The 12510-nt window shown below is 40.0% G+C and overlaps 1 protein-coding gene across 6 annotated transcripts in view; it reads left to right on the top strand.

Annotated features, from left to right (window-relative positions):
* Positions 1–12510, top strand: part of USP49 (ubiquitin specific peptidase 49) — a 52165-nt gene that overhangs the window by 29964 nt on the left and 9691 nt on the right. For 4 of the 6 annotated variants that reach the window (XM_028734149.2, XM_028734148.2, XM_028734152.2 and 1 more), the window contains exons 2-6: positions 2533–2675; positions 4367–4542; positions 6791–8201; positions 9838–10042; positions 12376–12484. In XM_028734149.2, the coding sequence (XP_028589982.1) occupies positions 6819–8201; positions 9838–10042; positions 12376–12484 (1697 nt within the window). In that variant the 5' untranslated portion in view covers positions 2533–2675; positions 4367–4542; positions 6791–6818. Of the gene's footprint in view, positions 1–2532; positions 2676–4363; positions 4543–6790; positions 8202–9837; positions 10043–12375; positions 12485–12510 lie in introns of all 6 variants that reach the window. The other 2 variants (XM_028734153.2, XM_028734150.2) reach the window with 2 other exon arrangements.

Below are 12510 nucleotides of genomic sequence, written 5' to 3'. Positions count from 1 at the left end.
GGTGCAGCATCTGGAATATTAGCCTTGGACCCATAGGCGTAGCCAAGATTTATGTTTGGGGGGGGAGAACCTCAGTTAAGTATTTTTATTTATTTACTTGATTTATGGGGCACAGGGCCCCCCCTGGTTCCCCTTGGCTGCACCCATGCTTGGACCTTGCCTCAGATCCCTCCTGTGCTACTAGCCTTCCTAAGTTTTACTGGGGAGTTCTTAATTTGCTATAGGCAAATTACACACTCTCAGTTTAACCTACCTAACATGGCTGTTGAGAAGCTAAAGAGATCCACTCTGAGCTCCTTGGAAAAAGGACACAATATAAAGTCATAAGCTGAGATATCTTGTATCGTTGCAGAAAAAGTAAAACTGAGTGGGGAAGGATACACATCTGTTTTTAATTCACCTCTCTTATCCATTAATAGTTCTTTTTGATACTCTTTCCTCCAATCAATACTACTAAACCTTTCTGTAAAGAGTTCACAGATTTTGTATTTGCACTGTTTACAAGTTAACTACGGTACTTTACCACATGCTCTTGGGATTCTTAATGAGTTAAACAACAGTGCATACAGGGGATGTCTGTTGTTTTAGATCCATCCCTTTGAAATACCTTTTTTTTTAACTGGTTCCTGGTCTGTGTGAGGATTAAAAAAATATTAGTGATTGCATGCATAGTCAAATAATGGTGTAGTTTCATACCACTGTTGACACTATGATGGTTACAACTCTGTGCATGTGAACCTTTTGGAAAGTGATTTTAATAAAAACTGCCTCAAACCTCCATGTACAGTAAATCATGTGGCTCATACCATATGCTTATTGATGCCTTACAGTTAGTTTATACAATATTTCTTGTGAATGATTTTTCTTTTAGAACTAGATTTTTTGTGGTTAATCTTAAGATCCTGTTGTTTGTACTATGTTGCATAAAAGCCAGGCTTGCTCTGCTGTAGGTTTTGGGATTGTTTGTATAGTGCCATCAATATATCTGAAACGTGACATAGCAAAATAAGTGAAACAAAACAGGTATTTGTTGTGAGGAGCTTGCAATCCAGATTTTAACAGTGGGGAATAGAACAAGGTGTGTGTTGGGAGAGGGGGATGACTTCAAGGAAGTTACAGATAGGTAGCCGTGTTGGTCTGCCATAGTCAAAACAAAAAAAATTCCTTCCAGTAGCACCTTAAAGACCAACTAAGTTAGTTCTTGGTATGAGCTTTCGTGTGCATGCACACTTCTTCTTACAACTTCAAGGAAGTTGTAAGGTATGTGTTTGCATGTGCCTAGATTTTGTTTCAGCTTGGAATGATAACTAAAGAGTTAAGTTAATGGACTGAATTTAGTTGGTTGACATATTCCTAGTTCTCTAGTTCACAGCAAGTTCTTGCCACATTTATCTTAGGTCTGCTTATCTTCACCTCTTGCAAGTCTCAGGTTTCTGTTGAATAAATTGCCACTCAAGACGAAATAAGACACTTCTCCTTGTCTTAGCTAATCTTAGTGGGGAGTTCCCTATTGTACTCCCTTCTGCCTCTTCCACCCCACCCCCTTTCTTGCCCCCAAATCCCATGTGACTCCTTTGTTGTTTGCTAAAATTCACAGAAAGTTCTCCAGATTGGCACCCCTGGCCAACCCCATCTCAGCATACCTATTGAAATCTGCTTAGTGGGAGGCCAAAGACATGCAAATAGATAGATTCCCCATGGGGCTAGATGTCAGAGGATAAATTGGATTGCTTCTAAGGACAAAAGGATCCTCCAGGAAAAGCTAGCCTGCCCTAGTTGTGAGCACAGAACAGTGTGAGGAATGATTTACTATGTACCCACAGATGTTTTTGGTGTGTGAGGATTCTTTTTATCAGCAAGTACTGTAGTATCATAAGCATCACTGTAAGGTTGCGTCTTGCATAGGGATGATGAAACTATGCATTCTGTCCATATTGTTAATATGCTGCATTCAGACTTTTGCTGCATTCAGACAAGTTAGTTTTCCCTTGTAAATTGCCCTCCTTAAACTCAATATTTGTTCCTCTTGTTAACTAGGTTTTTTGTCTCTGTTTGGAGTGGGGGGAGGCACGTAATCCATATTATATTTGCATTGTACATGCACAGGTAGATATGTTCTAAAATCCTGTGTGAATCAAAGGTGAATTTATGGTAGAATTTCCCTACAAAAAGCTGTTTTCTCGGCCATCCAAATCAAAGTGATCCAATATGTGCATATTTTTAGCTGGCCTTTCCTTTTTAGATTTTGCTTTGCAAATATGTAGGTAGTTGATTAGCAGTAATAGACTGAATCAACTGTATATGAGTAGCAGACAGTTCTAAAAAGCTAAAGCTCTCAAACAAAGGAAATCCAGAGTGGCTTTTTCCTTTTGACATTTCTTCATCAATGGCTGTGCTATAATTGTGCTGTCTAGTTAGTTTCTTGTCCATCATTAAAAATATATTCTCTCCACTAGAGGAATGATTCATGTTCTAAAGCTGCACAGCCTATTTCTTGTTTATATATGTTTCACATGAATACTTTCTCTTTAGGGCTATAACACCGCATTGCCTGTTTCTGATGAAGATCTAAGTTATAAGTAAATTCCTGAAGAACAGTTGAAGTTCCTATTGACTGCAATGGGGATGTTCCAGCCTCTGATCGTTGAGTTGCGGGAATATTTAAATATGAATCGGTGAGTATTGTATTCTGTTTTAAACTTGTTTTGATGTCTGGCCTGTATTTTTTCTCTTTCGCATGCATGCACGCACGCATGCTGTAATTCAGCAAATTGAGCAAACAAGAGTGCTTGTTGTATCAGCACCTGCAGAGGAAAGAAGCCCGTATGCTTATGACCTGGAGCTAATACAGTGGTACCTCTGGATATGAACGGGATCCATTCCAGAGCCCAGTTCACATCCTGAAGTAAACGTAACACACGACTGCACGTGTTCACGGGTCGCGTTTTGCCGCTTCCGTGTGACGTCATTTAGAGCGTCTGCGCGAGCGGCAAAACCCGGAAGTAACGGAGCATGTTACTTCCGGGTCGCCACAGAGCGCAACCTGAAAATACTTAACCTGAAGCTACTTCAACCCGAGGTATAACTGCATACCCTCTGTGTATGTGGGGCTCCTTTTGTTGTGGCCATTTTCTTGTATTCCTGCTATTACTGAAGAGTATTAAAAGACTAATTATGTCCTGCTGATAATGTATCCTATGGTTTTAGACAAGTCTGCAAAGTGAATTGCATAAGGTACCACTTCCTATTGCGAGCACACGTGCTGAACCCCTCTTTTCCTTGGCCTTTGCCCCACCCCCAGCCGGCCGTCCATTGTCCTCCCAGGCCAGGGGGGGGACGATAGCCACTCTGACCCAGGTGGGAGGCACCAGACCAGGTAAGCCCGCTCAGTGTCACAAACCCTTCCTACCTGTTCGGAAGGGAGGGCGGAAATTGTTTTGTAGGAGGATTTTGCTTAACACCCTTGATTAATAGGATAAAAAATTTAAAATCTGCCAGCAAGTATCTAAGTAAACTTCTTGCTATTGCCATTTTAAAGGAAGAAACTGAGATTATCAGCACTTTTCCATTAATGCTGCAGGTACAAGCATAGCTTAATGACAGTATAACTTTGTTTTATGTAAGAACTCAGTAGCTTCCATTTATACTGAAAGTTAAAAGGCCATCTTTCTGTTTACAAATAGCCCTGACAAAGATGCTAGACTTTTAAAAGAAATGTTACAAATTAATGCAATACAACACAAGCTTTAATCATTTATTTATAAATTCTGCCATAGGTGTACATTGTGCATTTATTCTGTGTGTCCTAAAAATATTGGCAAGACCGTTTTTTTTTCATTTATTTTATTTATTAGTGCCATGTTTGTCAATGTGAATAGGTATACCAACTTTCCCCCATAAAAGTGTGTATTTTTCATTATGTTTATTTTGAATTTTTTTTGTGTCGCCAAGTATTCTTGGAGCAATTTACAGAATAGAAATAAAACGGATGTAATGGAAACATTAACAAACTGAAGTAGAAGTTAGCAGCTAAAAACTGGCAGCAATAAAGTCATCACAGTTTCACAGTTAGAAACCTGGGACAACTAAAAGATCTCTACCTGGTGCTGAAAAGATAACAAAGTAGGCACAAGGTGAGAATTCCATTAATTGGGCAGCAGAACGAGAAAACCTGCAGCTACGGCTGCCTCATTTGTGATGGTTTCATGTAGATCCGCAGTGGGGAACCTCTGCTAATTTAGTCACGGGGCCATATTCCTCAAACCACACCCACTTGTGACATCAGGTGTCGGAAAGGAGAAAACATGGCTGTAAAGGAATAATTGAGAGCTTTAACATTTGCTTTCAAAATTTCCTTGGCCAGCAGAGCCCACCCCGTCCCGCCTCAGCTGCATCCTGCAGTTCACAATCAGAGCTCCCAAGCATAGTTGATCTCTGCCGAAATGGAGCATTGCAGGCGTGCTGACCAGCTGATTGGCACTGACTGCAACACCCACGGGGACCTGCTTCAGGGATCTTACTTTGCAATCTGCTCAAGTTCAAGTAAGTCTGCAAAGGAACTTTTTTTCTGCAAAGGAGGGAAGCAATGTACCTGACATCATGGTTCCCGCCCACCTATCAAACTGGTCTGCAAGGGTGAGAGATTTCAGGATCCAGTCCACCGGCCATATCTTTCTCCACTCCCAATGAGGAAGTTAAGAAGCATGGAGGCTAGGATGGAACCTTGCGGGACTCCAACAAAACAAAACATATTATTTATTATTTGTTTATTTGCATTTATATCCCACCTTTTTCTCTGAGGAGCTCATGGTTATATACAGGGCTCTCCCCCTCCTCATTTAATTCCCATAACAACCCATTGAGGTAGGTTAGGCTGAGAGGCAGGAACTGGCCCAGTTTCACCCAGTGAGCTTCATATCCAAGTGGGGATTTGAGGCCTGGTCATCATCCGACACCGCAGTGTCATTGGACTGAGCAGAAACCTCTCAGCGCCACATTCTTGAATCAGCTAACCAGCTTGCAGCACAACCACTGCAACATGGTACCTGCAAGCACTAATCTAGAGAGTCCATCCAAGGTCATATTTTGGTTTGTAAGCATGCTTTAAACTTCATTTCCGTGGTTCAGACATCACAAAAAACTGGCTTATGAAGAGAGGGAAGGGGAAGTGTTCATGCACAAGGCTCATTCCCAGTTTGATATAACAGGGGCATATTGGACTGGAACCATGATGTGTGAATCTGGCTTTGATGTTATTTATAATACTTAGCCCCAAGTCAGATATGTTTCCCCTAGTTTTTTGTTTGTTTGTTTGTTTGTTTTAAATATAAAGGTTGCATTTAATTCGGTAATAGATAGAATGCCATGTTTTGGTTTTAAGAGCATTAAAGTGCAGGTTTAAATATATTTGTTGGTATTATAGTTAGTTTTTTAAAGGGTTTTTTATTTTTTAAAAGAAAAGCTATATATGAAACATTTGAAAAATCAGATTTAAAATTCTATTTTTAATTAACTCTTGATTTTTATTGACTCTGCCTCAAAGAGAATTCCTGGGCCAGTGTTGTTGTATAAGGATGGGTAGGATGCCTCTGCAAATTGTCTGTGGCTCACAAGAGGTCTGGTTATACTTGTAAGCCTGTTCAGTCTAGAGAATTTCAAGGCTAAGTGAGCTTACTATGTAATGTTAATTACAGTTTCTGGAAGAAGTGTTCTATTCTGTTTTCTACCTATCACGAATGATAGTGGTTCCCTACTGGTTGATATAGATTCCTGAGAAATTTCAAAACAATGGGAAACAAAAATAATCTTTAAATATTAGTTCAGAATTAAGTTGAAACAAATATGTAGATGTGGACATATTGGGCATGTTTGCGTGTAACACTAAGCCAGGCCACGGTTTAGCACGAACATGCTGCCTCCCAGGGAGGTGACAGCTGCTTTGTTGCTCCGCCAGGCCAAGGTTTTTCTTACCTGGGATCATGGTTAAACACTCTGTTTTTTTACCACAATCTGTAGCAAATGTTTGGTGTTTGCTACAGCTTATTATTGCTGAAGCTCTATATAATTCATAACTTAGTTTGTTCTTGAAGAGCTAAGCCTTGAAAAATAGCATGGTAAAAAGTCTATTAAAACAGCATAATATGATTTAGTAATATTATTTCTAGCGAATGAATGTTTTCTGTGCAGTAATGTGCCTTTCCTGGCATAGAATTCAGGTTGCGTACAAATGAGACATTGACCTTATTTGTATGTAGTGCTAAACTATGGTTTAGCAATATGTGAACAAGTCTTGGGCCTGTGAGCTGCCCGGTACATGACTGCTGCCAGGAAGAAATTTGGAAGTGCAGCCACACTGGATGAAGAGAGGAGAAAAGGGAGAAGAACACAAGCCCAAGACTTTACTGTGGCTTACCCTTGTGATGCTAAACCATACTTAAGCTTTATGTGTGAGTCAAGCCATTGTGTGTTTAGAGATTGTGCAGTCCAATTTTAGTTTTGTTTATACAACATATGGCCAAGGAGTAAACCCTACACAAATCTGGAGTGGAGTCCCTAAGATGGTTTGATGGCGCCTTGTAGCAACTCCTGCAGCCAAGCTGGTGCCAAATGTATGGCTCTTCTTTCCTTTAGACCACATCAGCAAGGCCAAGGGGTGGTGGTCTTGTTGTCTGGGCAACCCAGGACCTCCATACACACTGCCCAGGCTATTGGGGTGGTTTTAAAAAATAATATATGACTGTATTTTTTAATGGGTGCAGTTACTTAAGTTCTTTTCTGTCTCCTTTGCAAGGTTAAAGCAGTGGAGCTTTATGTGAGACATGGATAGATGCAAACATGTTGGGCGGCTACGACTTGCCCAGGACCATTCTATTCTGAACCCCCAGAAGTGGCACTGCATGGACTGCAACACCACGGAATCTGTTTGGGCCTGCCTGAAATGCTCCCATGTGGCTTGTGGAAGATATATTGAGGACCATGCACTTAAGCATTTCGAAGAGACCAGGCATCCTTTGGCCATGGAAGTTAACGACCTGTACGTGTTTTGTTACCTTTGTGAAGACTATGTGTTGAACGATAATCCCGAGGGTGACCTGAAATTGCTTAGAAGTTCTCTATCTGCAATTAAAAGCCAGAAGCATGATCCGTCTGCTAAAAGTGGTAGGACGCTACGGTCAATGGCTTTGGGGGAGGATGTTTGCAGTCATCAGAGGGCCCCTCAGGGAAAGCCTCAGATGCTTACAGCTCTCTGGTACAGGCGGCAGTCATTGCTAGCAAAAGCACTACGGACCTGGTTTGATAAGAGTTCTAGAGGCCAGCGCAAACTAGAACAAAAGAAACAATTGGAAGAGCTGGAGAGGAAGAAGGAAGTGGCCAGGCAGAGGCGTCAAGAAATGAAGCGGAGATTGCTGGAGGAATTGGCAAACACACCTCCAAGAAAAAGTGCCCGGCTTTTGTCGCACATCCGCAGAGAGAATCTCATTCCTCGGAAATTCAGAGATATGGAAGCAAGTTCCCCTACCTCAAGACGAGTGCAGAATAGCAAATTCAAACAATTCTATTCCATCCGGCGTAAGCCTCAAATGACTCCTGGTGTGACTGGACTAAAGAATCTAGGCAACACATGCTATATGAACTCAATCCTTCAAGTTTTAAGTCACCTCCAAAAGTTTAGAGAATGTTTCTTGACGCTGGATCTTTGTGAAACTGAAGAACTCTTAGCTAAGACCGTGAATGGAAAGTCTAGAATGTCTGGAAAGCTGGTCAATGGGCCTGCTCCAACCGATTCAGGGAGGAATGATCAACTAGGTTCATATGGCAGGCAGAGCCTGCCAGCTGGCTTAAATGGCGGGTCCTCAATAAGCAAAAGTTTAGAACTTACGCAGCCCAAGGAGCCAAGTTCAAAGCACATCTCTCTCTGTCACGAACTGCACACGCTCTTCAGAGTCATGTGGTCTGGGAAGTGGGCCTCGGTCTCTCCTTTTGCCATGCTGCACTCTGTGTGGAGTTTGATTCCAGCGTTTCGAGGTTATGACCAGCAAGATGCTCAGGAATTTCTTTGTGAATTGTTGGACAAAGTGCAGCAGGAGTTGGAATCTGAAGGAACAAAACGCAGGATCCTCATCCCTTTTTCACAGAGGAAGCTCACCAAGCAGGTCCTGAAGGTGGTGAACACCATCTTTCATGGGCAGCTGCTCAGTCAGGTATGCATGTTAGCCAAATTTATATTTATCAAAGCTAGAGGCACTTTTTGGTGACAGTATTTATGAATAACCAAATATTGATGCTTGTATCTTGCAAAAGGAGAATTTGTAGTATACCTTAAGTGAAATTTGTCATTTTCAGCATATTTTTCTAATGGAACAAAATTATAGTAGTAGTAGTAGTAGTAGTAGTAGTAGTAGTAGTAGTATTTTATTGCAGTTGTGGGGGATTGTGAGGTTTAGCAGAAGATTCGGGTGGGGGGATTAATTTCCCTTTTCAGCAACTCATGCTGCTAACAGAACAATGTTAGAGTCTTTGCTATAGTTTATACTTACTATTCCAAATATGGCTGGGGATAGATAGGCTTTGTTTATATAATGGGTGTAGGGTTTTGTTGTTGTTTTTTTGCAAAGCATGACTGTGGCACTATTTTTTCTCTCCTCCTAGTTAGGTGCTTTTGGCTGTTTCCACTTAGCTTTTGCAAACTACATTGTTAACCCATCAGAATCTTTTGGGAGAATGAGGCAAAGTTTTCTCCTCCACTCCCGTTTTTGTTTTCATTTTTGCAAAGTATCATACTATTATGTTCGTCATTCAGAAGCTCCCAGGTATATAACACTCTTAAGTCAGGCATCCCCAACCTTCGGCCCTCCAGATGTTTTGGACTACAATTCCCATCATCCCTGACCACTGGTCCTGTTAGCTAGGGATCGTGGGAGTTGTAGGCCAAAACATCTGGAGGGCCACAGGTTGGGAATGCTTGCTCTAAGTAGACATTATAGGCAGTTCTCATGTAACACCATGCTGTGGTGGCTTGACATTACATGAGTGAATCTTGGACATTCAAGATTCCTTTCCTCACAAGCTCTGACCCCACCCCACCCCACTTTCTGGTTCATGTCATTACATCCTGATTAACAAACTTTGCTTTCATTACAACTGGAAGTCAGGGAGGAAATCAGTGCATATAATGCCATTGGCTTTAGGTATAAATTGGAGCTATGTTGCAGTATGCATCTTTTCACAGGTTTGGTCTAGCAAACTGGGTAAAATACATTATTTCTTCTTGGTGAAGCAATTAACAAAAACAAACCTATTACCCACTAAACAGCAATATTGGTATCATGTAACAAAATCCTCTTGAACATACCAATAAACTGAAGAACTATATTCTGCAACTCATTATAGTGATGAAGAAAATTAAATAGATATGGGCATTTATCAATAAATCAAGTTAGAGGAATTACTTAATGGAGTTGAATTTTTTTAATATATAAATTTTGAATGAAAAGTTTTAATTTGAGCAAACAATTCAGGCCTATTAAGAACTTCATTTTAACAGAACTGAAGTCATAGTAGCCATAGATTTCAGTAGGACTGAATTCATTCTTAGACTAGAGAGTTGTACAAAGGCAGTATGATCAAACAATAGAAATTATTCTGAAGATGCCTCTCTGTCCGTATCTGGGAATTTCCAAGCACAACCTCTCTCTTACAGATTGTTACAGACTTACTTAGAGCACAGAATAAGCCATATTTTCTTGGCTGCTAAGCCTCACTCACTGGCCTCACAGTGTCTTATGAGATGGTATCTGTATAAATGTATGTCTTAATAAATAAACCTTTTCTTGCTAGGTCACCTGTATAACATGTAACTATAAATCTAATACTGTGGAACCTTTCTGGGATCTTTCCCTGGAATTTCCTGAGCGGTATCACTCCATCAACAAAGGGATTGTGCCTGTTAATCAGACGGAGTGCATGCTGACTGAAATGTTGGCCAAATTCACAGAAACAGAAGCTTTGGAAGGAAGGATTTATGCATGTGACCAGTGCAACAGTAAGTGAAAGACGGTTGTGTTACTTACAGATTTAATTTTCCATTGTACCTGGTGACACTATAACAGGTGCTTCCACGATTCTTGACCTTCCATTCAACAGTTCCGAAAACTGTAAAAAGTTGTTAATAATAAATAATGCTTTATAGTGCCATCAGCGATATTGATGTTGAACATCACAGAAGGTAAAAGGGTTTTACTCCACTTAGAACTATACTGAAATGTTACTGAAAGTAATGGGAAGAAGTCCTATATTATTATTATTATTATTATTATTATTATTATTATTATTTGCCAGATTGCTAAAACAGAGAAGTTCTCCTAACCGAATAGGGTAGAGACACGGGAGTAGGAAGAACCTGCTCTTTTTAGGATCTTTTATGTTCTGAAAAACAGAAAGGAAAGCTCATTGAGGAAAAGCAGTAATGTCTCCAGAAGAATAACAACTACAGTGATTCCATCATCCAGTGCTAATGTTATGCATGTTTATGGTGATAATGCAGGCAGGCTGGAACTGTGTTGTTTGCTTTTTAAAAGAAACTGATAACAATAAAACAGGGTTCAACAATTGAAATTAATTATAGAAATTGGGTAAGTTTGCATACCCAATTGATCTGATGAACTTACAGAGCCATTCCATTCTTTCTGTATTGGAGAGAACTCTTCCCTCCCACCCTTCCTGGTGACAGCTTCTGGCACAGGTGACAGGATTCTGTCTGTCTGGTTTAAGGAAGTTTCAATTGCAGATTAAAAGTTGCTTGGGTTGGTTTTGGCAGAAATTGGGTTGGTTTTTTGTTTTGTTTCAGGATGCTATTAAAAACGGGAATAGAATTTGAGAGACTGAGGTAAAGAGTTATTCACTACAGGAAACGCCATACTTCACTGTTGTAGCCTTCCTCAAGCGTTCAGCTACACACATTTTCATGTGTTCTTTTCTGTGTATTCATGAAGACACAGAATGGCCTGTATTTAAACATTGACACTGAGGATTTCTTGCATTTGAAGCTTTGTTTTGAATTTGTCAGTACGATAGTACCTTGGAAACACGTTAATACACCCGTGCTTGCATATTATCTCCAATTTTATTTGTGGATTGCTGTCCTAGGATTGGGATACATAACTATAATTTTTGGCCAAGCACACTTTGCCAAATTCAAGATATGTTAGCCTTCCTCCTTTGTTTCCTTCTTGATAATTATTCAAAGTTGCCATGTATTCTCAAAAATAGTGTGTATTGAGGTTGCATAGATAAAATCTTGGGATACTATTTGAGATAATTAATAAGGGAACTATGACTTTTAGAATAGGATATAAATCATAAATGATCAAGGAGAAACTATAGATGTCAGCCATAATGTATGGCTGGAAATGGTTTTTATTCAGACTTCCTATATCAAAATAGGTTCAGGTGAGTATTTGTCATTTATTTTTAAAAGGTTTTCTAGGGATTAGTATCACAGTGGAGTGGGCAGCTGTGGAAAAGACTTCTATGACATATGTTTATTCTTGAGATATAAACAAAGAGTCTTCTGGCATCTTAAAAGACTTAAGTGTAGGTTTAGAAGTAATACTTCCAGTCCTCCAAACCATTGTTTGTATGATTAGTCCTGCGTTTGCACATACTCCTCCTCTTACACACTCATCTGAATGAGTAATTTCCTGGTTTAATCAAACCATGGTTTGCTGTTTGCATCTGAATCGACAATGTGCAAAGTGTATTTACATAGTTGTGTTTTTAGAAGCTTTGAATTACTCTGAAATGTAATTCAATTACTAAAAATTACTAACTGTAGAAATTACTAACCATTAACCTACTAATCTTCTCAGGAATTGTTCTGGTGCTATGTGATGTGTGTGTATGTTTTAGTAGAGTTTACTTTAAAATACTAGTTTGAAAAAATGTCTTCATCATTCCTAAGCTGGTGGCTCCATCAGTCTCTCTCCTCTGCAGACGTTGTCATTAAGCAAGGGAATTTATCCTATAGAACTTCATGGGACTTGGATCTAAGTAAAAGTGCTTACCATTGTGCTGAAAATAATTTTCAGATAAGCAGCATGAAACCATAAACAGATGATTGAAAAATGACTTGGAAGAGGAAATAAAGCATGTTTCAAATTTCCAGCAAATTCATGTGGTTCAAACTTCACATACTGATAGAGTTGCTGAGAGAGACGTGAGCAGAAGTTCCCATAGCATTCACACTTTGCAGCTTTATTGTTAGTTTCCGGCTGTTGAAAGTGGAAAGGTAGAAGAGTTGCTCTTGGTAATTTTCTCGTTCAAAGACAGAAAGCTGTAACTTGCCCTCTGTTTTGTCCTTTCTTAATTGTTACGTAGGCAAACGGCGGAAATCTTCTCCCAAACCTCTTATTCTAAGTGAAGCTAAAAAGCAGTTAATGATCTACAGACTACCTCAGGTCCTCCGGCTGCACCTTAAACGATTCAGGTGAATTGGAGGTGGGCGGGGGAATA

Source organism: Podarcis muralis, chromosome 5 (assembly GCF_964188315.1).
Source record: "Podarcis muralis chromosome 5, rPodMur119.hap1.1, whole genome shotgun sequence".
NCBI lineage: Eukaryota > Metazoa > Chordata > Lepidosauria > Squamata > Lacertidae > Podarcis > Podarcis muralis.
This window is presented reverse-complemented; position numbering and strand designations above follow the sequence as displayed.